This window comes from Dermacentor andersoni, chromosome 11 (genome assembly GCF_023375885.2).
Source record: "Dermacentor andersoni chromosome 11, qqDerAnde1_hic_scaffold, whole genome shotgun sequence".
NCBI classification, from domain to species: Eukaryota; Metazoa; Arthropoda; class Arachnida; order Ixodida; family Ixodidae; genus Dermacentor; species Dermacentor andersoni.
In genome coordinates, this window is record NC_092824.1 from 122,312,014 (window position 1) to 122,326,101 (window position 14,088).

At 53.0% G+C, this 14,088-nt stretch overlaps 1 protein-coding gene across 4 annotated transcripts in view; it reads right to left on the bottom strand.

Annotated features, from left to right (window-relative positions):
* LOC126539340 (transcription factor RFX4-like) overlaps positions 1-14,088 on the bottom strand; it is a 40,026-nt gene that overhangs the window by 17,075 nt on the left and 8,863 nt on the right. For 3 of the 4 annotated variants that reach the window (XR_008614309.2, XM_055075532.2, XM_055075533.2), the window contains exons 5-6: positions 777-928; positions 218-707 (exon numbers count right to left, since the gene is read on the bottom strand). Coding sequence is in view for 3 of the 4 variants with exons in the window: in XM_055075532.2 (XP_054931507.1) it covers positions 218-707; positions 777-928 (642 nt within the window). In the remaining variant the exon portion in view is untranslated. The remainder of the gene's footprint in view (positions 1-217; positions 708-776; positions 929-14,088) is intronic. The other variant, XM_050186157.3, reaches the window with a different exon arrangement.

The following is a 14,088-nucleotide window of genomic DNA, read 5'->3' on the forward strand; positions in this document are numbered from 1 at the left end:
CACAACTTTTTACCCAGAACCCCACCATACAATTCGTTTTATGGGGAATAAAGTCATTCATTCATTTATTCATACGAATTTCGTAACACCGCGAAATTCGTATAGTCGAGAGGGCAAGTCAGTGCGCACGACAAGTTAGAAAAACCAAGGGGAGGGAAAGAGGACGTCACAGCTAGGTTAGGGAGACGTACACGCGCAAGACATGCGCAAGAATTACCAAGCGTCGGGCGGCGCATCGCTGGCGACGTTGTCGAGCAGCTGTCGCAGCAGGGCGTCCCCTAGCAACCGCTCGAGCAGGGCTCGTGCCCACTCGTCGAGCAGGGTGCGCAGCGGTCGCAGCGCGGGCATCTGGCGCTCGGCCTCGGCGCCCGCCGCGCACCACACGGCGAGGAAGTGGCGCGCCAGGGGACCCGCGGCGGCGCACGTGGCGCTGGCGGCGCTGGCCACGCTGCGCTCCACCAAGGCCTCGAGCCACCCGGACAGCGCTTGCTCGTCGGAACCCAGCAGCGCGCACAGCTCGTGCGCGCGCGCGTATACGAAGCGGGCCGACGGCGTGCCCGGACGGGGACTGCGCGCCACGGCCTCGGCGCTCACGGCGGTGAGGTCCAGCAGGGCCCAGTCATGCGAGGGAACCGCGGCGCGCCACGCGGGCCACAGCTTGGCCAGCGAGAGGCGGCGGCGCAGCGCCTGCGACAGCCGGCGGCACACTGCCGCCGGCAATGGTGCAACGTATACACATGTGCCGCTCGAGCCCCCGGCTCGCGCCCAATACTCACTGTGCAGCTTGATGGCCCTCAGCGGCGCCGGGAATCCCGCCAGCGCCGCATCCAGCCACGGCTCTAGCTGCTCCGACAGCAGCCGTGCGGCCCGGCACGCGTTGCTGCACCAAGAAGCCAGACTCGTATCCGCAGTGCCGCACTGCCTGACGCTGAAGCAGTAGCAGTGTGATGAGGTCACTCGTGAATGTTATGCGGACACTATACTGGCGGACTTGGGATGTACATCTTAGTGATCTGCGGGACTGAGCCACAAAAGGCTATAGAAACACACACACCCTGTGCAGAAAAGCGGGGGCATAATTCGCCTAGAAAATAATTCACCGTAGTTCACTAACGATTACGATATTTTCTAATGTGAAATTTGAGCGCAGCTCTATATGTGTTTTCACTTCGCTATATATTGAGGCAAAAGTTTTGAGGAAGACATGTACCGGAGTCGGCAATCGTCGAAAATCTGATCTGCAGATCAAGCGTGTCGGCTTTTATACATGATTCGTCGAAGGTTCCAGTGTAACTGCTGGTTCCGCTTGGCTTCCAGAAAGTACTACACAATTCGCGTCGCACTTACAATCAGATTACAAAACAATCGCAAACCATGACAACCGAAACAAGTGCGAACGAGACAAACCAAGAGAACCATACAAGAGCGAGCGAGAGCTGACGCGAGCAGACGATAGTACGAAACGAGCGGTCCGGCTGATACCAGATACGACTACGCATCGAGCGGTCGGGTGGGTCCGCATGAAACCCATAGAGTTTCGTACTCTATGATGAAACCAGTTTTCAGCGCGCGCGTCACTGAAGCGGCGGCTCTCATTGGTCCTTGCCGTTCGTGGTTCGCGTCATCCATCTGCCGTTTAGTATTCGCTCTTTCATCTTCCGCTGTTGTGCTTGTTTTCTCGGTTATGCCGACGCCGCCTGCCGCAGACACGCGTCGGCAAGCTTCGTCACGCGCCAATGCGTCAGTCGGAAACAGGGTGACGCGTGGCGACTCGCAGAGATTTTGTCGACTACCGATGCTAGAAGTTCGACAACGCGAGGCGACACTTTGCCGTACTTCGCCGGCGTGCACCTATCAGAGGCTGCAAGGCATAGAGTTTCATATTAGTATAATGAGAGGGAAATCTGACTGCGATCGTTCAACCATCGTGGAAATGATGAGAAGTACAGGCTACGGATTGGCATTCTGTTAACTGGCAAACAAGTATTTTTGGGCAGTTTTGGTTTCGCTCCAAGCGCAGTTGCTATAACCTGCAGTGGGACAATGCAACGCAAAGCTCTCTGCCTTAGTTCTGTTGCTCGAAGTGGCGATAGCGCGTTGGGCCAGCGGCTGGGACGATGGTTGAGTCGCGGTGTGGTGTCGAAGCCCTGACAAGAAAGCGACGGCGTCGTAAACGTTGAAAGAACATGTTTTGGCCGTTTGGACCTTGGTTTGTTAAGTGTGTTAGATTGGCGCTGTAGCGTTACGTGCTTTATGAAACTTCAGAATAGGAAAAAGAAGGCACTACTGATACAAGACATAGACAGTTGTACTTCTGGTGGCTTGACAATCAAATTTTATTGAGGGCTTCATTACGCATTGCTCATTTATGTGCTCATTGAAATGCGTGTTTTAGGACTTTGAGAACACAAGCTTACTTGTGGTAGGAAAGGTTGCTGCTTCCTGGCTCTAGTCTAGTGTCGCAAAATGAGTAAGTGCAAAGCCACCGCGTAACGCTTCGGAAGCGGTACGTCATCATAAAATAAAATTAAGCATACTCGTAGGAGGCCTCAAGCATCCCTGCTAGCAGTGCAGCAGATGTGTTTAAAAGTACTTGACGTTCAGCAATCGTGACAGCCGACGCAGCGTTTCGAAAGAGCGAGAGTTCGCAAGTGCCTGTCGTCTCGCAGCAAGCAGGCGTCGTAGCAGACGACACTTGTAGCATTCCTCTCAAGGGCACAACACTTTCTCACAATACAAAATTTTTATTTACATAAGTACTTGATGAGTATTTTTATATAAGAACATGCACGGTTGTTATTGCTCTTGTAAAAATAAATAAGTAATTACTCTTTGGCGCTAAATCGGGAACAGAATCGCACAAGAATGCATACCCTGGTGTGGCCTAGTGATAAACCATAAACCGCGCTTCAATCTCAGTCATACAAAGTTTATGTATCGTGTTGTGCATTATATAATATAGTGCAGAAATAAAATTAGATTTTACGCCATAATATTTGAGTATAGCTTCGCTTACTGCGCCGTAAGCAAATGCTGCTAGTCTAAAGATTGAAGTCAATTCGAAGCCTGTACTTCACATTATTCCCACGGAGGAAGGAAACTAAGGAGAGGCCCGGACGTCACTCTTTGTGAAGCTAAAGTGAAGCCGGAAGTTGGCGTTGCTCATGGCGTTGCTCCGCCTATCGGGCCAGCTCTCCTCTCTTGTTTACATTTCTCGCGAAACCACGCCGCGCTGCGCGCAACCGTGCTGCTCCGACCCGTGCGCTCCGCAGCAATACTAAGCAATCGTTAGCACGTTAGCATGATTCCGCGAAAGAGGGCAACATTTCCCGCGAATATTCCTTCGTCCGTAGCCATTGCCGTGGCTCGGTACATTGGGTACAGCGTTGCATGCGCGTTCATTTCACGAATTTTAGTTCCTCCTGTCCCACTTTGCCACAGCAACATCCGGGAGAGCACTGTCCAGACAACGCAGCGCAACAAAACACGGAGACCAACGCAAACCTGCCCGCACGGCGCCTTTGCCAGGGTACGAAACCTACGGAGCTACACGTGTGAGCGCACAGAACAATAACAAAGCCGCCATTGTGGCCCGAAAGGCGAGGCCACTACAGCAAAGAAATAAAAAAACAGCAAAACAAAGGAGAGCCTACTACGTCATTTCCTCCACACTTTTCTCCTAGCGCGCGGAGGGGGTAGGGCCTCTCCTCAGTTTCCTTCCTCCATGCATTATTCCCATCTAGGTTGAGGCAACGCTCAGGAGAACCCCTGTAGACAATAGCGCCATATTTCCCTCTAGGGTATTTATTTAGAAACTCTATGCTGCAAAAATTAAGGCCTCTGGCTGCTATGCCTATGATGGCCGCCGATGCGAAGACGCCGACACCAACAATATTCATAGTTCTTTGGACACATAGCGGAAGTTGTCACTCCGCCATCTTGTTGGGGCAGATTCTCCTCTCTTGTTTGCAGCCTTCGGCGCGCAACCTCGCCGGGCTGCGCGGACGTGCGCGCGCCGTGGTTAACCGACTAACACCAACGGATTCAATCGCGGTGTATAGCATCGCGACACCGTTGTCTAAGTCATTTCGTCCGAGTATTGTGTTCTAGCGTTGAAAGGAGTTCATAAAGAACTCCGCAAGTTAAGACTGTGAGGCCGGTCCCCCGCTACTTTTGCCGGCTTTTCTGAAAATTAGATCTGTGCATTATCACTGCACTGCAAGAATGCACAGGCGCACGTACCCAGGATTTTTGTGTGTGGGGGGGGGGTGGAGGTGGGGGGGCGCCTCAAGGTAACATTTATATGCAAATGAGGGGGGCGGTACCTTTACTAGACCAAATGTGAATGATGCCCACCATTCGCCATAAAGACGCGTAAACCCGCAAAAGAGAATTGAAATAAGGTGTACCTCACAGGTACGCCTGTGAGATACACCTCTCCTTTACTTGACAAACAAGGAACCACATCAAGCGGACTTTCGCATGATAGAAGTGCAGGAAGAACACTGCTGCCAAGAACAAGTAAATAAGCGAAAGTGTAGAATAAAGATTTCTAGTAGCGTTCTTTTTTTTAATTAGCTCTGGAAGAATTATAGAGAAATATGTATTGACACGTGTACTTGTTTATCTTTATCGGGTGACCACGTTTCACCGCTTAACAAATCTTATCGCTCAGCGCAGGACATGTATCGGAAGTTTCTAGAATGTTATCGATGCTTCTACCCGCTGTCTGTTGTCGCCGAACCTTATGTAATCTGATTGCATGTATGCTTGACGCGAATGGCGTAGAACTTTGTGGAAGGCACGCGGATCCCAGCGATTACTCTGGAACATTCGACGACTGATGTATAAAAGCCGACGCGCTTGACCCGCTCATCAGATTTTCAACGATCGCCGACTGTGTTCGCCGCTGTCGTTGTGCTTTAAGTAGCCTGCTTTTGTGGGCATAGGTTCGCCCAATAAACGTTAGTTTTGTATTTCACAGTATCGCTACTGTGTTCTTTAACGTCACCACCACGTGACATCTGGTGGAGATGCTTGTGCGTTCATGTACCGGACGGCCCCACAAAGCCGTGTCCCAAGCCCGAACGCGAAAGACAACACCAATGAATGAATGTATGGTGTCTATTGGCGCAAGGGCCAGGTATGGCCAAAGAGCGCCAGGTCCGTGGTGATGAGTCCGCAGTGTAGTTATGAGTTCTATGAAGCTGACGTGACGTGGCTGTAAAGGGGCCTTAAAGATAGTCGCTCTAGAGTGCGTAAAATCTATCTGTAATAAGATTATGTCGATGACAAATGACATGTTCTATGTGCAATAAAATCCATCGTGAAAGAATGATGCAATATAGACAACACCAACGTCGCCAAGAACCAGCGAGGTAGCCACAGTCTGCTAGGACTGCCCCCGGAGCACCGACTTTTGCCTGAGACGACCAGGAAGATCGTCGCCCAGTCAACCCCAATGGCAGCCCCAGCGTCCCCCATCGTGCTGCAGCAGCCCAGGAAGCCTCCGACGTTCCGCGGTTCAACATTCGAGGACCGGGAAACACTGCTTGAGACGTATGAGAGGGTCGCTACATTTAACAGCTGGAACAGCGACGACGAACTTCGACATGTCTTTTCCGCATTGGAAGACGCCGCCAGGACGTGTTTCGAAAACCGACAAGCCGCCTTAACGACGTGGGACTTGTTCCGAAGCGGCTTCCTGCAGACATTCACAAGCGTCGTACGCCGATAACGAGCCCAAGCACTACTAGAAACCCGAGTGCAGCTGCCTAATGAAACCATCGCGATCTTCACGGAGGAGATGAGCCGTCTGTTCCGCCACGCCGACCCGGAAATGTCCGAGGAGAAGAAAGTCCGCCTACTGATGCGTGGTGTAAAGGAGGAACTTTTCGCCAGAATGATACGAAGCCCACCGAAGACCGTCGACGAGTTTCTTCGCGAGGCCACCAGCATCGAGAAGACACTGGAAATGCGGAACCGGCACTTCAACCGCCGCACGAACCCGACAAACTACGCCGGAGTTAAGTCACTGGCCACCGACGACTTGCGCAAGACTATCCGAGTGGTCGCGCGGGAGGAGCTACAGAAGCTGTTCCCTTCATCACAGCCTCAAGTGGCTTCGATTGCCGACGTTGTGAGTGAGGAGCTCCAACAACTCGGAGTAGCCCCTGAATCACCGCAGCGTCAGCCGCAAGCGATTACATACGCCGCTATAGCCCGTCGTCACGCTCGTCCTCCGCGTCCACGGCAGGGTCCAGTGACGACACCGTTCCGTCGTCCACACGCCAGCCCGTCGCCCCACGCAGCATTCCAAGGAAGACAGACGTTTGGCGCGCCCCGACCATCATCCGCTTTGCTATCACTGCGGAGAAGCCGGGCACAGCTACCGCCAATGCCCTTACCGCGAGATGGGACTGCGAGGGTTCGCCATCAACGCACCGCGCCCACAGCAAGGCGAGCGCCCACGTGACATCGCCGACTATCTCGCTGCAACAGTGGAGCCTTCGACGACCGTCCCCGTTCGCCGTCACCAGGTCGCTACCTGTCGCCGCTGCGCTGTCCATACACTGGCCCAGCCCGGGGCCGGTCTGTCAGCCCATATCCGGAAAACTAAACGCAGCAACCGATGGAGGTGCGGTTGCTGTTCGTCGAACTGACGAAGATCCTCCGCCGCCGACGAAGACGCCGAAAAGGCGATCTCGACGACATAACAACGACACGCCGACGTCCAGACGAAGTCTGGAAGCAAAGAATACGCCGACGAAAGACGACCTGTCAACGCCACGTATCAGCCACAGGTCAACGTGACGCAGCCGTGATCCGACGCCAAGACCTAACTGTAACGCAAGACAAAGAACCATCGACCTCGACGTGCTTCTCGACGGCCACGCAGTCACCGCCTTAGTGGACACAGGGGCCGCTTACTCCGTCATGAGTGGACACATCGCCGCCCAGTTAAAGAAAGTTAAGACTGCATGGGAAGGCCCTCAAATTCGGACCACTGGGGGACACCTCATTACGCCGACTGGAATTTGCACGGCAAGAATTACCGTTCATGACCGGACTTACCCTGCCACCTTCGTTATCATCCAAGAGTGTTCACGAGATGTCATTCTCGGCATGGACTTCCTGAACCAACCCGGCACAGTCATCGACCTGAAGTCGAAATCGATAACGCTGTCGGAAGATAAAGCGTTACCGCCGGAGGGCTCTCGTAGTCACCACGCCTTGAGTGTGCTCGAAGATCAAGTGAGCATCCCACCGCGCTCCAGCATTATTATTTCCGTCGGCACCGAAACACCTGCTGACGTAGAAGGCGTCATCGAGGGTGACCAACGTCTACTACTTGACCGTGAAATTTGTGTCGCAAGAGGGATCGCTGGAGGAAAAGGAGTTGCACGGAAGAAAAACGAAGTTTTTGCTGACAAACTTCAGCCAGGAGTTCAAGCACGTCACAAAGGCGCGACAATCGCGTACATCGAGGAAATTGTGGAAACCCGCAGTGCGTTTGTCCTCTCGGATTCTGCCGCATCTACCCTGACGACCATACTTCCCGAACCAGACTTAGACATAAATCCAAGTCTCCCCATGAGTAAGCAGCAACACCTCAGAAGTCTTCTCCGACGATACAAAGAGTGTTTTTCGACGTCATCGAGGATTCGACAAACACCAGTCGCAAAGCATCGCTTAATAAATGAAGAGTGCGCTCGACCACTCCGCCAGAGCCCTTACCGAGTTTCGACGCGAGAACGTGACGCTATATATATATATATACGTGACGAAACGTGACACTATATATATATATATATATATATATATATATATTATTACGGTGAAGTCAAGGAAGAAGTTGAATTGGACTAGAGAAAGACGACGTCTGGCAGTTGCCTGAACGCCATATCCATCATTTGTAAATATACGTTATTTTACACTCGTGGGCCTGCTTTCTTCCCGCAACATTTTGGTGGAGGTGCTGGGTACAACCACGGAACTTCGCAGCGGACGTCATCTACCTGCCGCTACAATGGCAAATCAAGCGACAACGCCTCGGCAGCCCGTGCCAACGGTCATCCTTACTCACCCACGGGACCCGGGAACATTTTGTGGCACGGACAACGCCGACGTCGAGGACTGGCTTACGATGTACGAGCGAGTGTGCGACAACAACAGGTGGGATCCTACAATGATGCTTGCAAACGTAATATTTTATCTGAGGGGAACTGCGAAAGAATGGTATGACACACATGAAGCTGACCTAACGAGCTGGGATGTCTGCAAAGAAAAATGCGAGACCTGTTTGGCAGACTTGTCGGTCGTCAGCTGGCAGCAAAAAAAAGAACTTGCGTGCCGCGCTCAGACGTCTACAGAATCCTATGTCGTGTACATACAGGATGTGCTGGCCCTCTGTCGCAAGGCTGATGACAACATGACCGAGGCAGACTAGATTGGCCATATATTGAAAGGTATTGCAGACGATGCCTTCAATCTCTTGATGTGTAAGGATTGTGCCACTGTGGATGCAATTATTAAGGAGTGCCGGCGCTTCGAACAAGCGAAGGGCCGCCGCGTCACTCAAACTTTCGACCGATTGCCCAATACCGCCGCGACATCTTCTTGCGAAGACCCGCCGCGGTTCGTTCAGCCCACAGGACCGGAAGAAATAACGCGCATCGTTCGCCGTGAGCTTGAGGCCATGGCCCCGGCTCCAGTTCGTTCAGACTGTCGGGAAAGCGTACCCGCTATCTCCCTTATACAAGCGGTCGTTCGGGAGGAAATACCAAGTTTGGGCATTCCATCTCTCTGCTCGGTCCGCTATACAAACACCTACCAAATTTCTCCGACCGCTCGCTCCCAGACGCAAAGCTTTCCACCACTCCGTCGCAACCCAGCTGAATGGCGCACAGCGGATGATAAACCCATCTGTTTTAATTGTTCCGGTATTGGACACATCGCCCGTCATTGCCGCAACCACTGGTCGTCGCCTCCTCGGTGGTCGTCTCCGAGTCACTACCGCCAAGTACCAGACAATCGCACTTTCTCGCCCTATACGCCGACTAGGAACATCAACGCCGACAGTGCTCCACCAAGATCCAGCCGCTCCCCGTCTCCGCAAGTTCGTAGGTCCCGTTCGCCTCTCGTTCACCGCTCTTCGTCCCCTTCTGCAACCGGTCGCTTCGCTTCGGGAAACTAGGCGGTGCAGCTCCCGGAGGTGAAGCTGCAACTCCGACCCGGCCCACAAATCCTCTGTTGACCCTGCCTACATGTGGAAACCTACTGGACATTGAAGTTGATGGCGTTCCTGTTAGATCTCTCGTCGATACAGGAGCGCAGCTTTCAGTTATGAGCGCTGCTCTCCGCCGAAGGCTCACAAAGGTTCTGACCCCCTCCGTACCGTGCACCGTGCGAGTCGCCGATGGGAGCACGTCACCTGTCCTTGGAATATGCACAGCACGTGTGACCATTGGGGACCATTATACCGTTGTTCAATTTATCGTCCTTGAACACTGTCCGCACGACCTAATTCTCGGCCTCGACTTCCTTTCGAAACACTCTGCCCAAATTGACTGCTCCGCAGGTGTTGTACAGTTGGATCTGCCGCTTCCTGCCGACGCAACCACTTGTGCTCCACACCGCTTATGTTCTGCTGAGTTTGCAAGGCTGTCTCCACAGGCGGCTACAAATGTCCTCCTGACGTCCTGTCCTCCCGTACCTGATGGCGAGTACGTCGTGTCGCCGCTTACTGACGTGGTTTTGTCGCGTAATATTGCCCTACCGAGCACCTTAATTCGGATCCGCGAAAACTGCGCTCGCGTGCCCATCCTCAATTTTGGGTTTTCGTCGCATGTGTTGCCACACGGTATCGCCATAGCGCATATCACTCCTTTGGAAGACTTTCAGATTTCTTTTTTGACCTCTGAATCCTTCCTCAGTACGAACGGACCTTTGTCATGCACTCCTTCGTACTCGACACCTGCGGACGATGTTTCTAAGATGATCGCCCCCGACCTTCCTTCCGAGCAAACAACAGCTCTTCGTCACCTCCTGTCATCTTATCGGGACATCTTTGATTTGGACGACCGTCCACTTGGCCAGACATCTGTTGTCACGCATCGCATCAACACCGGTGACGCCAGCCCCATTCATAGGCGGCCATATCGTGTCTCGGCAACAGAAAGGGCCATCATACAGAAAGAGGTAGACAGGATGATGGACAAGGACATCATTGAACCTTCCAGTAGCCCGTGGGCATCACCAGTTGTCTTAGTAAAGAAAAAAGACAACTCGTGGCGCTTCTGCGTTGACTACCGTCACCTCAACCGGATAACAAAGAAGGATGTTTATCCCCTGCCTCGCATTGATGATGCTCTTGACTGCCTTCACGGATCCCAATATTTTTCATCAATTGACCTCCGCTCCGGCTATTGGCAGATTAGCGTTGATGAGATGGACCGCGAGAAAACCGCCTTCGTCACACCGGACGGTCTGTACCAATTTAAAGTCATGCCCTTTGGATTATGCAATGCGCCAGCTACATTCGAGCGCATGATGGACTCTCTCTTGCGCGGCTTGAAGTGGTCTACATGCCTGTGTTACCTCGACGATGTGATTGTGTTTTCGCCTAACTTTGAGAGCCACCTGCGGCGCCTCACAACCATACTCTCCGTGTTTCGCAGGGCTGGCCTTCAGCTAAACTCCTCCAAGTGCCATTTCGGTCGCCGTGAAATTAACATGCTTGGTCATCTCGTAAACGCCGCCGGAATCCAACCTGATCCACAGAAAGTTCACGCCGTGCGAAATTTTCCTGTACCTTGTTCAACGAACGATGTCCGTAGTTTTCTGAACTTATGCTCTTATTTCCGGCGATTTGTGAAAAATTTTGCCGACATCGCTCACCCTCTCACTGACCTTCTTAAGAAAGACGCCTCTTTCTCTTGGGGACCACTACAGGAGAAAGCCTTCTCTACCCTGATTGAGCGGCTTACAACTTCCCCGATTCTCTCACACTTTGACCCTTCTGCGCCCACTGAAGTACGAACTGACGCGAGTGGTCATGGCATCGGCGCTGTCCTCGCTCAGCGTCAACAGGGCCAAGACCGTGTCATCGCTTACGCTAGCCGCCTTCTTTCCACGCCCGAGCGAAATTACTCCATTACTGAGAGAGAATGTCTCGCGCTCGTATGGGCGGTCGCGAAATTTCGACCGTACCTTTTCGGTCGGAGCTTCTGCGTTGTAACCGATCATCACGCCCTCTGCTGGCTCTCCTCTTTGAAGGACCCAACTGGACGACTTGCACGTTGGGCATTGCGCCTACAAGAATATACATTTTCTATTATTTATAAGTCAGGGCGCCTGCATAAAGACGCTGACTGCCTGTCCTGCAATCCCGTGGATCAACCGGACGATACCGATGCAGACTCGGACATCAGTGTTCTGTCCCTCTCCGGCTTCCTCCATATTGGCGACGAGCAGCGCAAGGATCCTGTTCTTCGAACACTTATGGAACGCCTAAGCTCCTCGCCCAATGACCCGTCCCTTCGGATGTTCACCTTGCGCGATGGAACTTTATACCGTCGCAGCGTTCGTCGTGACGGCCCGGAGCTCCTCCTAGTCGTCCCCAAGCACCTTCGACTCGCCATGCTCCAGCAACTTCATGACGCTCCTACTGCTGGACATCTGGGCGTCACTCGTACTTACGACCACCTGCGGCGCCGCTTCTTCTGGCCCGGCATTTATCGCTCTGTGCGCCGTTATGTCGCTTCTTGCGACCTGTGTCAGCGCCGGAAGACGCCTGCTATGCCTCCCGCTGGTTTGCTTCAACCAATTGATATACCTACAGAGCCTTTCTTCCGTGTGGGCCTCGACCTCCTTGGCCCGTTTCCAATTTCCATCAAAGGGAACAAATGGATTGCTGTAGCAACCGATTATGCCACTAGATATGCCATCGCACGAGCGCTGCCAACCAGCTGCGCTACAGATGTCGCCGACTTCTTACTAAAAGACGTCATCCTGCACCACGGCGCCCCTCGCCAGTTGCTGACGGATCGCGGCCGCTACTTTCTATCGAAGGTCGTCGATGATCTGCTCCGCTCCTGTTCTACAGAACATCAGATTGCTACCGCGTACCACCCTCAAACGAACGGCCTCACCGAGCGACTCAACCGCACTCACTGAAATGCTCGCCATGTACGTTTCCAACGATCACCGCGACTGGGACGTCGCTTTACCTTTTGTATGGCCGCGACCCCACCTTGCATTTTGACACGTTGCTACCTTCCGCAGTACAGTCACCCAGCACTGGTTACGCTCGCGATGCTATTGACTTAGCCGCCCAGGCCCGAGATGTCGCCCGTCATCGCCTCAAAGTCTCGCAAGCTTCTCAGAAGCGACGCTACGACCTTCGGCACCGAGACCACCACTTTTCACCTGGTTCCCTTGTCCTTCTCTGGACGCCTTCACGTCGCGTCGGCTTGTCGGAAAAACTACTGTCCCGTTTTTCTGGTCCGTACCAGATCTTACGCCAACTGTCCGACGTGACATACGAGATCGCCCAAGTCGGTCAGCCTTCAGTGCCTCCCAACGTAACCAGCGATGTTGTTCACGTCACCAGGCTCAAGCCCTATGTCCCCCCATTAAGTGAGGCTGTATAACTTGCACCGGGACGGAGCTACCCCGCCGGGAGGGTGATGTTACGGTGAAGTGAAGGAAGAAGTTGAATTGGACTACAGAAAGACGAAGTCTGGCAGTTGCCTAAACGCCATATCCATCATTTGTAAATATACGTTATTTTGCACTCGTGGGCCTGCTTTCTTCCCGCAACAATATATTAGGCAGCAAGTCAACGAAATACTGTGCGACATCATCCAGCCGTCGAAAAGCCCGTGGGCAACTCCTGTAGTCTTGGTGAAGAAAAAGGACGAAACATTACGTTCCTGCGTCGATTATCGTCGACTTAAGAAGATCATGAAGAAGGACGTATACCCCCTCCCACGGATAGCCGACGCATTGGATCGGCTCTGCAACGCTAAATATTTCTCATCGATGAACCTCAAGTCTGGCTACTGGCAAATAGAAGTCGACGAGAGAGATCGCGAAAAGACCACCTTCATCACGCCAGGCGGCCTCTATATACGAGTTCAAGGTCATGCCATTCGGACTGTGTTTGCCGCCTGCAACGTTTCAGAGTGTCATGGACACGGTGTTAGCAGGATTGAAGTGGCAGACGTGTCTTGTTTACTTGGATAACGTCGTCGTCTTCGCCGGAAATTTCGGCGATCACCTTAGGCGGCTTGCGACGGTATTAGAGGCCATCAAGTCATCAGGGCTCACTCTCAAGCCGGAAAAGTGCCGCTTCGCCTACAATGAGCTCCTGTACCTAGGCCACGTCATCAGCAAATCTAGAGTCCGCCCCGACCCTCAGAAGACAGCTGCCATCGCAATGTTCCCGCAGCCCAACGACAAGAAGGCAGTGCGTAGATTCCTTGGCATGTGTGCCTACTATAGGCGTTTCGTCAAGGACTTTTCACGCATCGCGGAACTACTAACACATCTGACCAAATGCGATGTCGAGTTCAAGTGGAAAACGCCGCAGGCCGACGCATTTCAAGAACTCAAACGACGCATGCAGTCGCCGCCCGTACTTGCACACTTCGACGAGGACGCCGATACCGAAATCCACACTGACGCCAGTATCCTAGGCCTCGGTGCCGTCCTAGTCCAGAGGAAAGACGGACTTGAACGGGTGATATGCTAGCCGGTCGCTGTCAAAAGCGGAAGGCAATTATTCTACGACGGAAAGGAATGCCTCGCCATCATTTGGGCTGTACAGCAAAATTCCGCCCATACCTATATGGCAGGCCATTCAAAGTCGTCAGCGACCATCACGCGTTGTGTTGGCTAGCTAACTTAGAGGACACTTCAGGACGGCTGGCGCGGTGGAGCCTCAGACTGCAAGAATATGACGTCACGGTAATTTACAAGTCCGGACGAAAACACTCTGACGCCGACTGCCTATCACGCGCCCCCATCGACCCCCCGCCGCCAGACGACGAGGACGCCTTCTTTGGAATAATAAGCGCGGAAGAT